A 13,409-nucleotide genomic window follows, 5' to 3' on the forward strand; every position below is an offset into this window, starting at 1 on the left:
GCCTGGAAGGTGTATATAGTTGAACATGTGAGGATGTTTTCCTAACGGCAAATTAACATTTATTTACCATGGTTTCCTCTAAGTCTTTTTTTTCACCCCTCAGTCCCCTTCTTAGCTTCATTGATTTTTACAGGATTACAAAGGTGAGGATGTTGTGGATGTTGAGGATGGTCATTACCATGATGATAGGAATTTACAAAAATACCTTTTAAATGAGAATCTGAAGTCAGTTCAGATGTAATTTTTGGATATGTCACCCTTATCTCTAATTCCTGTGTTGCTGCCACTCTTACTGGCTCTGAAAGAGAGGTGTCTTTAAAATGCCCCCTACACTCATATTCAGGCCCTAGGCAGACCCTGGGGACTTCTAAACCAGAGTAAGAGTTTGAAGGTCTCATCAAGTTGATATCAGGGTTCAGATAAGTGGAGCCAATGGTGGACATGTCTACCAGTTGTACCAATAGGTTGGTTACCATTTCCTCCCAAAATTAAAGATTTGGTAGACAAGTTCATATATAGCCCAAGTTAAGCTCTTTTATTTTTATTTTTAAGAAAACATTTTAAGATTAAATGTCTTGAAAATTCCTTGTGATGACCTAGAGGGGTGGGATGGGGAGGATGGGAGGAAGGCCCAAGAGGGAGGGGGATATAGGTATACATATAGCTGATTCACTTTGTTGTACAGCAGAAACTAACACAACATTGTAGAGCAATTATAATCTAATAAAGATGTTAATAAAAAAAGAAAAGAAAATTCCAACAACTCTCAGAAGTTGTTACCTAAGCCTAGAGAGAATCTGGTTCAAAAATTCACTAATTATTCAAAGAGAGCTTATTAACTATTTGCCACTCACTTACAGCAAGTGTGCTATAGTTTTTCCTATGTAGACAATTAGAAAGAAACCAGAAAACCTGAGGTTTCTTTTCCTCATATCAAAATTAAGTAATTATTAAAATTTTTCCTAAGGACATTAAAAATGAGAAGTCTGTCTATGTACAATCAATTTCAGGGGAATAAATGGTCTATAGCCAATTCTCAATTATCTACATTGTGTATTATCTTTTTTTTTTAATATTTATTTATTTGGCTTCATTGAGTCTTAGTTGTGGCAAGCCGGATCTTTGTTGCAGCACGCGGGCATGCGGGATCCTTAGTTGCAGCATGCATGTGGGATCTAGTTCCCTGACCAGGGATCCAACCCAGACCCCCTGCATTGGGAGCATGGACTGATAGCCAATGGACCACCAGGGAAGTCCCTGTATTATCTTTAGACGTGGGCTTTTATTCTTCCCTTTCAGTTGCCAAGCTTATAAGGAGAGGGATGGTGAACAGCTTCATAATTCCCTCCTTGAGATGTGGGAGGGAGGAGCCAGAACTATAAGAAGAAAGAGGAAAATTGGTACAGGAATTTTAACAGCATTGGCCAAGAATAAATAAGAAACCACATTTACATCACAGCCATGCTTCCCACTCTAGAACTGTTTAAGGTTTACTTAATTTTTTAAGATTAAAATAAGCCTTGTTTTGTTCTGGAAGAGAGCTCTTTTAGAAATGAGTTCTTTCCTTCTCATAGAATTTTGTCCAGAACAAACCTAAGGCAAGCATTATTTGCAAAAGAAGAAAATGATCTGAGAGGAGAGAGAGAAACTTCAAGGGGATTCTCAAAGCAACTAAGAAACGTTCGTTTTGGGGTTAAAAAAACAGCGATACCCATGGGCTTTCACTCAGACAACAAGCTTTGCCAGCCTCCAGTTCATCACTTTCAGGAACCACATGGTAGAGTACACCAAAATCAAGAAACAGGAAACCAGAGAAAAGGTGCTGTCTTCACTTCTCCTTTGTGAATTACTCCCTTGTGAAGACAGTTGAGGCTGAAACAGAAAGAAATGATTTTGAAAATGCTAACAAATGCTTCTGCTTGAAACTGGGCTTAAACCTTGAAGCTCCGGGTTGTTCATAGGGTTGTTCATATGGTTGTTCAAACACAGAGTTGTTCAAACTTTAATGTGTATATGGACCACCTGGGCATCTTGTTAAAATGCAGGTTCTGACTAAGTAGGTCTGGGGTGGAGCCTGCCGCTTTGCATTTCTAACAGCTCCAGGTCATGCTGATGCTGCCGTCCTAGGAAATGCATCCAGTTTGAAAGATGAAGTACGAGAAGAATTTAGCCCGAAGAGTATTCAATTACACAGTGAATGGTAGTGTAATGATTAATGACACAGGTATTAAATGGTACCCTTATTTAATATGTTAGGAATATCTATTAGGATACTTACTGCTTATATTTAATTATCTAAATAAAGGGTTTTTTTCTTATTTTAGGAAATTCATAATTGAAAACCACTTTCAACTTACTACATTTATTAAAAAAAAACAACTTGTTTGGACTTTCAGTCATTAGGGTGAAACCTTGGGTGGCATTCTAATTTTGGGAAAGCTCCTAGAGGCCTTGGGAGGAGGCTGAGCTTTCAAGCCTAAACATATAAAGGGACAATAAACATTATAGTAACTTGTAAAACAGGAACCTGTCAAGCCAAGTTCCCTGGACTAAGAAGAGCACCAAGACTGTTTTTTAAAGGAGCAACGTTAGTATTTTTAGCAGGATAATTCTTCATTTTAGGGACTGTCTTATGCATTGTGGGAGGTTTAGTAACAGAATTAAACACATTAGCACCTCCCAGACACTCTGACAGCTAAAACCACCCCCCCCACCACACACACACACACACACACACACACACACACACTTCTAAATTCCAAATCTCCCCTTGAGAATATCTTATTTGTTGTTTTAAATTGTATATAGTATAATTATTATATATATTAATATAATAATTATATATATGTAAATACAATAATTAGTATACATGATCATTTGGTACTGAATATGGCTAAGAAAAATTGCCTTTTCTATCAGTTTGGAGTTTTCAAAAAGCAAATGAGATCAAGTTCAAAGTAGAAGTTTACTGAGAAGTTCACTGTAAAAAATAAAGGGAAGGGAAGCAGGATTGAACAGGCAGAGCTTCAGACAAACTCTCAGCCAACCCAACAGGAAGCTGCAGAGGAAGACAACCTGTTGGAGGTGTCCTGCCAGGCACAGAACTGGCAGGCCCTTGTGCCCACAGCTGCCATGCTCAGTCTTTTTTTTTTTTTAAGTTTTTTTTTTTAACATCTTCCTTGGAGTATAATTGCTTTACAATGTTATGTTAATTTCTGCTTTATAACAAAGTGAATCAGCTATACATATACATACATCCCCATATCTCCTCCCTCTTGTGTCTCCCTCCCACCCTCCCTATCCCACCCCTCTAGGTGGACACAAAGCACTGAGCTGATCCCCCTGAGCTATGCGGCTGCTTCCCACTAGCTATCTATTTTACATTTGGTAGTGTGTATATGTCAATACCACTCTCTCACTTCGTCCCAGCTTACCCTTCCCCCTCCCCACATCCTGAAGTCCATTCTCTACATCTGCATCTTTATTCCTGTCCTGCCACTAGGTTCTTCAGAACCATTTTTTTTTTTTAGATTCCATATATATGGGTTAGCATACAGTATTTGTTTATCTCTTTCTGACCTACTTCACTCTGTATGACCAACTCTAGGTCCATACACCTCACTACAAATAACTCAATTTTGTTTCTTTTTATGGCTGAGTAATACTCCATTGTATATATGTGCCACATCTTCTTTATCCATTCATCTGTCAATGGACACTTGGGTTGCTTCCAAGTCCTGGCTATTGCAAATAGTGCTGCAATGAACATTGCGGTACATGTATCTTTTTGAATTATGTCTTTCTCAGGGTATATGCCCAGTAGTGGGATTGCTGGGTAATATGGTAGTTCTATTTTTAGGTTTTGAAGGAACCTCCATACTGTTCTCCATAGGGGCTGTTATCAATTTACATTCCCACCAACACTGCAAGAGGTTTCCCTTTTCTCCACACCCTCTCCAGCATTTATTGTTTGTAGATTTCTTGATGATGGCCATTCTGACTGGTGTGAGGTGAGACCTCATTGTAGTTTTGATTTGCATTTCTCCAATGGTTAGTGATGTTGAGCGTCCTTTCTTGTGTTTGTTAGCAATCTGTATATCTTCTTTGGAGAAATGTCGATTTAGGTCTTCTGTCCATTTTTGGATTGGGTTGTTTGTTTTTTCGATATTGAGCTGCATGAGCTGCTTGTATATTTTGGAGATTAATCCTTTTTCAGTTGCTTTCTTTGCAAATACATTCTCCCATTCTGAGGGTTGTCTTTTCATCTAGTTTATGGTTTCCTTTGCTGTGCAAAAGCTTTTAAGTTTCATTAGGTCCCATTTGTTTATTTTTGGTTTTATTTCCATTTCTCTAGGAGGTGGGTCAAAAAGGATCTTGCTGTGATTTATGTCATAGAGTGTTCTGCCTATGTTTTCCTCTAAGGGTTTTATAGTGTCTGGCCTTACATTTAGGTCTCTAATCCATTTAGAGATTATTTTTGTGTATAGTGTTAGGGAGTGTTCTAATTTCATTCTTTTACATGTAGCTGTCCAGTTTTCCCAGCACCAGTTATTGAAGAGGCTGTCTTTTCTACATTGTATATCCTTGCCTCCTTTGTCATAGATTAGTTGACCCTAGGTGCATGGGTTTTTCTCTGGGCTTTCTATCCTGTTCCATTGGTCTATATTTCTTTTCCTGTGCCAGTACCATACTGTCTTGATTACTTGTAGCTTTGTAGTATAGTCTGAAGTCAGGGAGCCTGATTCCTCCAGCTCTGTTTTTCTTTTTCAAGATTGCTTTGGCTATTCAGGGTCTTTTGTGTTTCCACACAAATTGTGAAATTTTTTGTTCTAGTTCTGTGAAAAATGCCATTGGTAGTTTGATAGGGATTGCACTGAATCTGTAGATTGCTTTGGGTAGTATAGTCATTTTCACAATGTTGATTCTTCCAATCCAAGAACATGGTATATCTCTCCATCTGTTTGTATCACCTTTAATTTCTTTCATCAGTGTCTTATAGTTTTCTGCATACAGGTCTTTTGTCTCCTTAAGTACGTTTCTTCCTAGGTATTTATTCATTTTGTTGCAGTGGTAAATGGGGTGTTTCCTTAATTTCTCTTTCAGATTTTTCATCATTAGTGTATAGGAATGCAAGAGATTTCTATGCATTAATTTTGTATCTTGCTACTTTACCAAATTCATTGATTAGCTCTAGTAGTTTTCTGGTAGCATCTTTAGGATTCTCTGTGTATAGTATCATGTCATCTGCAAACAGTGACAGCTTAACTTCTTCTTTTCCAATTTGGATTCCTTTTATTTCTTTTTCTTCTCTGATTGCTGAGACTAAAACTTCCAAAGCTATGTTGAATAACAGTGGTGAGAGTGGGCAGCCTTGTCTTGTTCCTGATCTTAGTGGAAATGGTTTCAGCTTTTCACCATTGAGAACGATGTTGGCTGTGGATTTATCATGTATGGCCTTTATTATGTTGAGGTAAGTTCCCTCTATGCCTACTTTCTGGAGGGTCTTTATCATAAATCGGAATTGAATTCTGTCAAAAGCTTTTTCTGCATCTATTGAGATGATCATATGGTTTTTCTCCTTCAATTTGTTAATATGGTGTATCACATTGATTGATTTGCATATATTGAAGAATTCTTGTATTCCTGGGATAAACCCCACTTGATCATGGTGTATGATCCTTTTAATGTGCTGTTGGATTCTGTTTACTAGTATTTTGTTGAGGATTTTTGCATCTATGTTCATCAGTGATATTGGCCTGTAGTTTTCTTTTTTTGGGACATCTTTGTCTGGTTTTGGCATCAGGGTGATGGTGGCCTCATAGAATGAGTTTGGGAGTGTTCCTCCCTCTGCTATATTTTGGAAGAGTTTGAGAAGGATCGGTGTTAGCTCTTCTCTAAATGTTTGATAGAATTCACCTGTGAAGCCATCTGGTCCTGGGCTTTTGTTTGTTGGAAGATTTTTAATCACAGTTTCAATTTCAGTGCTTGTGATTGGTCTGTTTATATTTTCTATTTCTTCCTGGTTCAGTCTCGGGAGGTTGTGCTTTTCTAAGAATTTGTCCATTTCTTCCAGGTTGTCCATTTTATTGGCATATAGTTGCTTATAGTAATCTCTCATGATCCTTTGTTTTTTCTGCAGTGTCAGTTGTTACTTCTTCTTTTTCATTTCTAATTCTGTTGATTTGAGTCTTCTCCCTTTTTTTCTTGATGAGTCTGGCTAATGTTTTATCAATTTTGTTTATCTTCTCAAAGATGTTCCTATTACCATTTTCTTAATTGTTTTGGGTTTGTTATTGCAGATCTTTTCCTTCTCTTGTGTTTCCTGCCTAGAGAAGTTCCTTTAGCATTTATTGTAAAGTTGGTTTGGTGGTGCTGAATTCTCTTAGCTTTTGCTTGTCTGTAAAGGTTTTAATTTCTCAGTTGAATCTGAATGAGATTCTTGCTGGGTAGAGTAATCTTGGTTGTAGATTTTTCCCTTTCATCACTTTATATATGTCCTGCCACACCCTTCTTATGGGGATTCCCTTGTATGTTATTTGTTGCTTTTCCCTTGCTGCTTTTAATATTTTTTCTTTGTATTTAATTTTTGATACTTTGATTAATATGTGTCTTGGCATGTTTCTCCTTGGATTTATCCTGTATGGGATTCTCTGTGCTTCCTGGACTTGATTGACTATTTCCTTTCCCATATTAGGGAAGTTTTCAACTATAATCTCTTCAAATATTTTCTCAGTCCCTTTCTTTTTCTCTTCTTCTTCTGAGACTCGTATAATTCGAATGTTGATGCGTTTAATGTTGTTCCAGAGGTCTCTGAGAGTGTCCTCAATTCTTTTCATTCTTTTTTCTTTATTGTGCTGTGCAGTAGTTATTTCCACTATTTTATCTTCCAGGTCACGTATCCGTTCTTCTGCCTCAATTATTCTGCTATTGATTCCTTCTAGAGAATTTTTAATTTCATTCATTGTGTTGTTCATCATTGTTTGTTTGCTCTTTAATTCTTCTAGGTCCTTGTTAAACGTTTCTTGTATTTTCTCCATTCGATTTCCAAGATTTTGGATCATCTTTACTATCATTACTCTGAATTCTTTTTCAGGTAGACTGCCTATTTCCTCTTCGTTTGTTTGGTCTGGTGGGTTTTTACCTTGCCCCTTCATCTGCTGCGTATTTCTCTGTCTTCTCATTTTGCTTAACTTACTGTGTTTGGGGTCTCCTTTTAGCAGGCTGCTTGTTCGTAGTTCCCATTGTTTTTGGTGTCTGTCCCCAGTGGGTGAGGTTGGTTCAGTGGGTTGTGTAGGCTTCCTGGTGGAGGGGACTGGTGCCTGTGTTCTGGTGGGTGAGACTGGATCTTCTCTTTCTGGTGGGCAGGACCACGTCTGGTGGTGTGTTTTGGGGTGTCTGTGAACTTAGTATTATTTTAGGCAGCCTCTCAGCTAATGGATGGGGTTGTGTTCCTGTCTTGCTAGTTGTTTGACATGGGGTGTCCAACACTGGAGCTTGCTGGTTGTTGAGTGGAGCTGGGTCTTAGCATTGAGACGGAGATCTCTAGGAGAGCTCTTGCTGATTGATATTATGTGGGGCTGGGAGGTCTCTGGTGCACCAATGTCCTGAACTTGGCTCTCCCATCTCAGAGGCTCAGGCCTGACACCCAGCCAGAGCACCAAGACGCTGTTGGCCACACGGCCAGGTACATCGTGGGGAGCTTCTAGCCTTTTGGGAAGTCTGAGGTCTTCTGCCGGCATTCAGTAGGTGTTCTGTAGGAGTTGTTCCACATTTAAATGTATTTTTGATGTATTTGTGGTGAGGAAGGTGATCTCCACGACTTACTCCTCCGCCATTTTGAAGGTACCCCCACCATGCTCAGTCATTGACTGGGAGAAAGCATGACCTTGGCTGGGAAACTGAGGCGAGTTGTGATGATGCTAGAGGCTGTCAACTAACAGCTTCCTGGCACTAGAAGCAGTTCTGAGTAGCACACTATCTTGAATTATTTTTCTCTTAAGTCATTTATTTCACACAGGATTACTCATTAGTTACCAAATACAATTGAGAATACTTTTTCTTTCAGTATAAATGAAGCAGGAGGAGCTGCTGAAAGACGTATCACTGAATACTAAAATCCAACATCTTGATTCCTTTTTTTTTCTTTTACAAAATAGTGTTGAAATAGCCCTGCAGCAAAATGAAATCATGAATACATTTATTAATGACTGGAAAAGCCTGGCAGAAGAAGAAGGTACCTTTGGGGACAAGACTGATACCCACCTGAAAGAGTACCAGTCCTTTACTGACCTGCATAACCTAATGGAGAAGATGATCACCTGTGTCTCCTGGCATCCGATCATCTATGGTGAGGCAGAATCATGACTGGGATTCCCTTCTGGGATGACATTAAAATAATCTGTTACTTTTATATGTAGAATTGCAAACTAGCTCACTTTCCATGAGACAACTTCCATTCCTGAGTGCAGGCACCTGCCAAGCACTTTCTTCACCTTCTCTCCATCATGTGTCCTCCCAGCTACCTTGTGGGACCACATTGTGGTCTCTACTTTATAAGGAGAGGACCAGAGCTCTCAGGAAAGTGACTGGCTCAGGTCACCCAGCTGGTGCAATGCCAAATCTGGAACTTCATTCCCCCTGACTCTCAGCTTACTGGGCAGGATAGGAGATACACCTCCTTTAAAGAGCTCAGCAGCCAAGGGGATAGGAATGTGTGAGGGTGGAACCATGGACAGAGCCATCTGTGCCCTCTTTCTTCCTCCTTTCCTGCCCAACATTGGCCCTCTCCTCACAAAAAAGAACAAAAAAAGAAACACAACACATCTTTTTTTCTTACTAAGTCTTCAAAGTTCACTGTTTATTTTGTGAACATCTCAATTTGGTCCAGCCAGAGTTCAAGTGCTAAATAAGTGACACATGGCTACTGGCAACCAATGTATTAGACAGTAGAGCTCTAAAAACACTCTTGGTCTCCTGTAGAATATTTTTACACAAGTTTCATCAAAATGGAAATGAACAGTGACTGTGTAGGAAAACAAAACCTAAAAACACTTCTCCATGCACAGTTGCTGCAGATTTTAATTTCTAGTTGTGTTTCTATCAGGGCTAATAGCTGTGTCGGTGGCTGTACGACTCTCCTTTGAAGAGAGGGTCCACTTTTCTGGTAAACTATTGCTGCAACCATCACTGATTCTTTTCTGGAGTTTCTCCGATCCCATACATCCTCAGGTAATGAAGGAGAGTCATCCACATGTTCTAAAAATTTTAACTACTACTTTCACATATCTTTAGCAGTTTTTTTTTTTTTTTTTTTTGTAATTGACGTTTGTTGGTGTTAATGTCTATATTCGTAGTTGACCACAATATAACATGTAATACAAAATTACATAAATATAAAGGACTGATTATTAACTGAATTTATTTAACAACATGGTCACTAAACACTAATATGAAAACTATGTCTGTGGCTCACGTATTCATACTCCTTACATTATCAGAAAGGTTTTTGTGATAATCCATTCCACTATCTGATAAATTTTGTAAATGGCCATATCTGTTTGTTTATCTATATCTCCCTATCTATCTATCACCTATATCTGTCTTTAGCAGTTTTAATTGCAAAATACTTTATAATCACTTAATGTTGTAAACCCCTATAAAGCTAGGCTTTCTTCAATTCAGAATTTGTCATCATTCAATTTGAGCAAAATTTAAGTTTACACTTAGTTTATTGAAAAGATATATTGAACAAATCAACATGTTATTTTAAAAAAAAAACATTGTAAGAGGAATGTTCAATTGATTTTAAAGAGCAAACTGTTTTATGGACTTTATTTAGGTACTAATTGTTCAAATGCAAAGAGATTTTAGTTTCACATGGATTTCCTTAATTCCAAGGATCACCAGTAGGAGATGGTAATGAGTAAAGATGACTGTGTGGGAGACAGTGGGGAATGGTGGGGACTGTGGCCCTAGAGGGTACCCAGCCCATCCATGGGAACAGCTACTCTTCTGCTTTCCTTGCCAGGTGGTCCCACTTGTCAAGAGAATCCAGCAATTTTGTGTGTGATCTCCCAATGTTTAAACAGCTCAACTAAAACCAAACCAAAACACACAGCAGTCCAAATAAAATAAGGCTAAAGGCTGGGTTTGCCCCCGCAGTGTTCAATTTCCAGTACCTGCTCAAGATGAGTTCTGCTTAGGGGGAAGGTGCTTTATAGTGTTAGATTAAGTTTTTTCAACATACTTAAATATAATATTTTGTTTTTATAAAGCATTATATAATTAAGGCTTTCCCTAATAAACCCTAGTGTCCCCTTATTCCTTCTTCCCTAATTCATCTGAATTAAGGCAGTTTTACTGTTATAGGATCTAGATGCTTTTTCATAGATACAGAGATCAAAATGACAGATCTGTCATTCTTCCTTGTCAGCCTACTTACCACAAGTATGGTGCCATTCTCTCACTGGTGTTTTCTATCATTTTCCAGCAGTGTAGAACTACTCTTCACTCCATGCCATGGAAGTGTGGCTGAACCTCCAGGCAAATAGGAAGAGGAAAGAAAGACTCTCCTTTCCTCTATTTTTTTTTAATAGAAATGTTATTTATATATTTTAGTTTCTTAAGGAAATCAGTAATCAGTTTATTAAGATAGAAATTCCATATAAAATTTATAGTTTTGTTAAATATACTTATAAAGTTAATTATATTCTATTTATTTATTTTTATTAAAAATTTTTTTAACCTTTCCTCTATTTTGAAGAATAGCTTTAAAAAGACACGCAAATAATTTCTTAAAGATATGATGCAAATGATTAATTTTGTCTTTGTTCTAATCAAAACTATAGGAAAGTATTAAAAGATTTCATTTTCAAAAGTAGAGGTTTCTCTAGAATCCACAAAGTACCTAATAAACCAACATAATTCACCTCAATTCCAATTTGAAATCTTTAGCTCAGTGGTGGCAAACCAGTGGCCTCTGGGGCCTGTATTTTTGGCTGTTATGTTTAAAGAACGGTAACCATGCAAGTGTTTAGCTTGGTGGTAACACAGTAGCTCAGGTGCTAACTATGGTTAGTATATCTATTTCCTCACACTGGTGTATTCCTTGCAGGACTTCCTCCCTACCCTCCAGGCACTTGGCTTTGTTTACCTTATGGGTTCTGCATTATTTTAAAATTTGTAATATTATCACTGGCAACGCCACCGTCTTCTCTTTTTCAATGCATTTTATTTTTGAGTGCTCACCTCTGTGCCAGGCTAGGTATATACAGCAGGGAAAAAAATCATCCAAATATCCTGGCCCCCAGAGTTTGCTCTCCACACTTTTCAGAAACACTGATTTCATAGTCTTTTTATTAATAAAAAATTATAACATGCCCCAGCAATGATGCACAGAGGGGAGGGGAGGGGAGATTGGGTCCCCTTGAGAAACTACCTGCTCTCATATGCATGATCAATGTCCAGAATAAAATTCAGCAAAAGCAGCTTCCAATCCAGAGGTAGAATTCTGGGAATGGAATTAATGTGCATGTTTCTTATAAATAGCTATAAAATTAGACTTTTGACTTTATTATTTCTAGCCATGATCTTAATAGATTTTCTCATTCTCTCTTGAATTTGGGGGTTTACCTTAGTTAATGCTGGAAAGCCCAGATGACATCTTCTGCTTCCAGTTCTGTCCAAGCGACCCTAATATCATTGCTGGAGGGTGCATAAACGGGCAGGTACATATGGCTTTTTTTTTCAGTTCTTTATTAATTTAGACAGCATTCTGTAACACATTTTGACTGGTAGTTTTTTTAACTTAAGGGTTCAACTCAGCAGAGGGAAGGCATGTCAATTGTATACCAGTCACCATGCCAGGAACTGGGGTATGAAGATGTGTTAGACATGGTATCTGGGCTCAAGATGTCCACAGGGTAACCCAGTTATGATCTGACCCTGGAAGAAAACCGGGTCAGATCTATTTGTGTTGCTGGGATAGAACCACGCATTGTACAAGATTCCAGGGAAGAACAAAAACCATAAGCATAATACCTCTTGGTCAAGAGCCCTCTTCTGAAATTTCCCTAGAGGTAGGAGTTAGGGAATGATCCAGAATTTAAACAGAATTCTCTGGAAAACATACCTATATCACTGAATTTATGTGTGTATAATTTGATATCCTATTTGATTTTTTCTTTTTTCTCTTTTAAGTTATCTAATTTATATAAAATTTAGATTCTATCTTCCAATTGCCTGTTTCTCCAAGAGAGCAAAACAAAAATCTTATAGCTATTATATGATCAAAGTTTAAATTCATTGTGATACAGTGAGTTTGACCATTACAAGGATATAATGATTTTTTATCGTGTGGCTAGGAAAACTTTTAGGTAGTTGAAATGTAAATGTCTGCATCATCCATGCCCATTTATCCAGAACCAAAAACATCTAAGAAAACTAATTTTTTTCCTCGGTTTTATTCAACAATAACTGGTGATCTAGTGAGGACCCAGAACACATCCTCCAAGCCCTGCAAATATTGCCGTTTTTACTCATTGAGAAGGTGACACAACTTTGTTTTAGAATATTTTAGAAAAGCAAATGCTGAAAATAAAACTATTCACAATTCTGTGATCCTGACATTTTGTTTACATTTTAGTGTACTGAAAATTATTAGTCATTGAAAATTATTCTAATTTTAGTCATTGAAAATTATTCTAATTTAGTGTTGCATATTCTGCTTTGTTCTGATTTTTCAAAAAATGACCATCTGTGTATATGCAAATTCAGAGTTGGCCATAATATTCAATTAAATAGAAATCATCATTTCCTAGCCTTTTGAACAATTTTGGGTGTTTGTACTTAATTCTGGAGAACAGACTGCTTTCTCCTGCGTCTAAAGCAGCTGTCCCCACATTCCCTAAAACAGAGGAAGAACTCTTCCCAAATCAGAGAGAATTGCATTATGCCTATCTTGGATTTAATAAAACAAAACAAAAAAAAACCCCACTAGCATTTATTAACACAGCACAAAAATCAAAGTGCTGAAAATTCTTTTAAAGAGAAGAAAACATTATTAAGAAGAAGGGGAAAATCCTGAATAACAGGATGGAGAAGTAGGAAAAAATTAAGAGTAACAAAATTAATAAAGGTATGTGTAGCGCAAAATAAATAAAAAATATATAAAGCCAAAAAAATAAATAAAGAGAAGAAAACATTTTTTATATAAGCTTTAAATTTGCTGACTCACAGGGAGATCAGCTCGGTGCTTTGTGACCACCTAGAGCGGTGGGATAGGGAGGGTGGAAGGGAGGGAGATGCAAGAGGGAAGAGATATGGGGTATATGTATATGTATAGCTGATTCACTTTGTTATAAAGCAGAAACTAACACACCATTGTGAAGCAATTATACTCCAATAAAGTT

The 13,409-nt window shown here is 37.6% G+C and overlaps 1 protein-coding gene across 1 annotated transcript in view; it reads left to right on the plus strand.

Annotated features, from left to right (window-relative positions):
• DNAI3 (dynein axonemal intermediate chain 3) overlaps positions 1–13,409 on the plus strand; it is an 81,653-nt gene that overhangs the window by 22,231 nt on the left and 46,013 nt on the right. The window contains exons 7-9 of the mRNA XM_059899816.1: positions 8,157–8,347; positions 9,104–9,228; positions 11,637–11,726. Coding sequence (XP_059755799.1) covers positions 8,157–8,347; positions 9,104–9,228; positions 11,637–11,726 — 406 coding nt within the window. The remainder of the gene's footprint in view (positions 1–8,156; positions 8,348–9,103; positions 9,229–11,636; positions 11,727–13,409) is intronic.

Source organism: Balaenoptera ricei, chromosome 1 (assembly GCF_028023285.1).
Source record: "Balaenoptera ricei isolate mBalRic1 chromosome 1, mBalRic1.hap2, whole genome shotgun sequence".
NCBI classification, from domain to species: domain Eukaryota; kingdom Metazoa; phylum Chordata; class Mammalia; order Artiodactyla; family Balaenopteridae; genus Balaenoptera; species Balaenoptera ricei.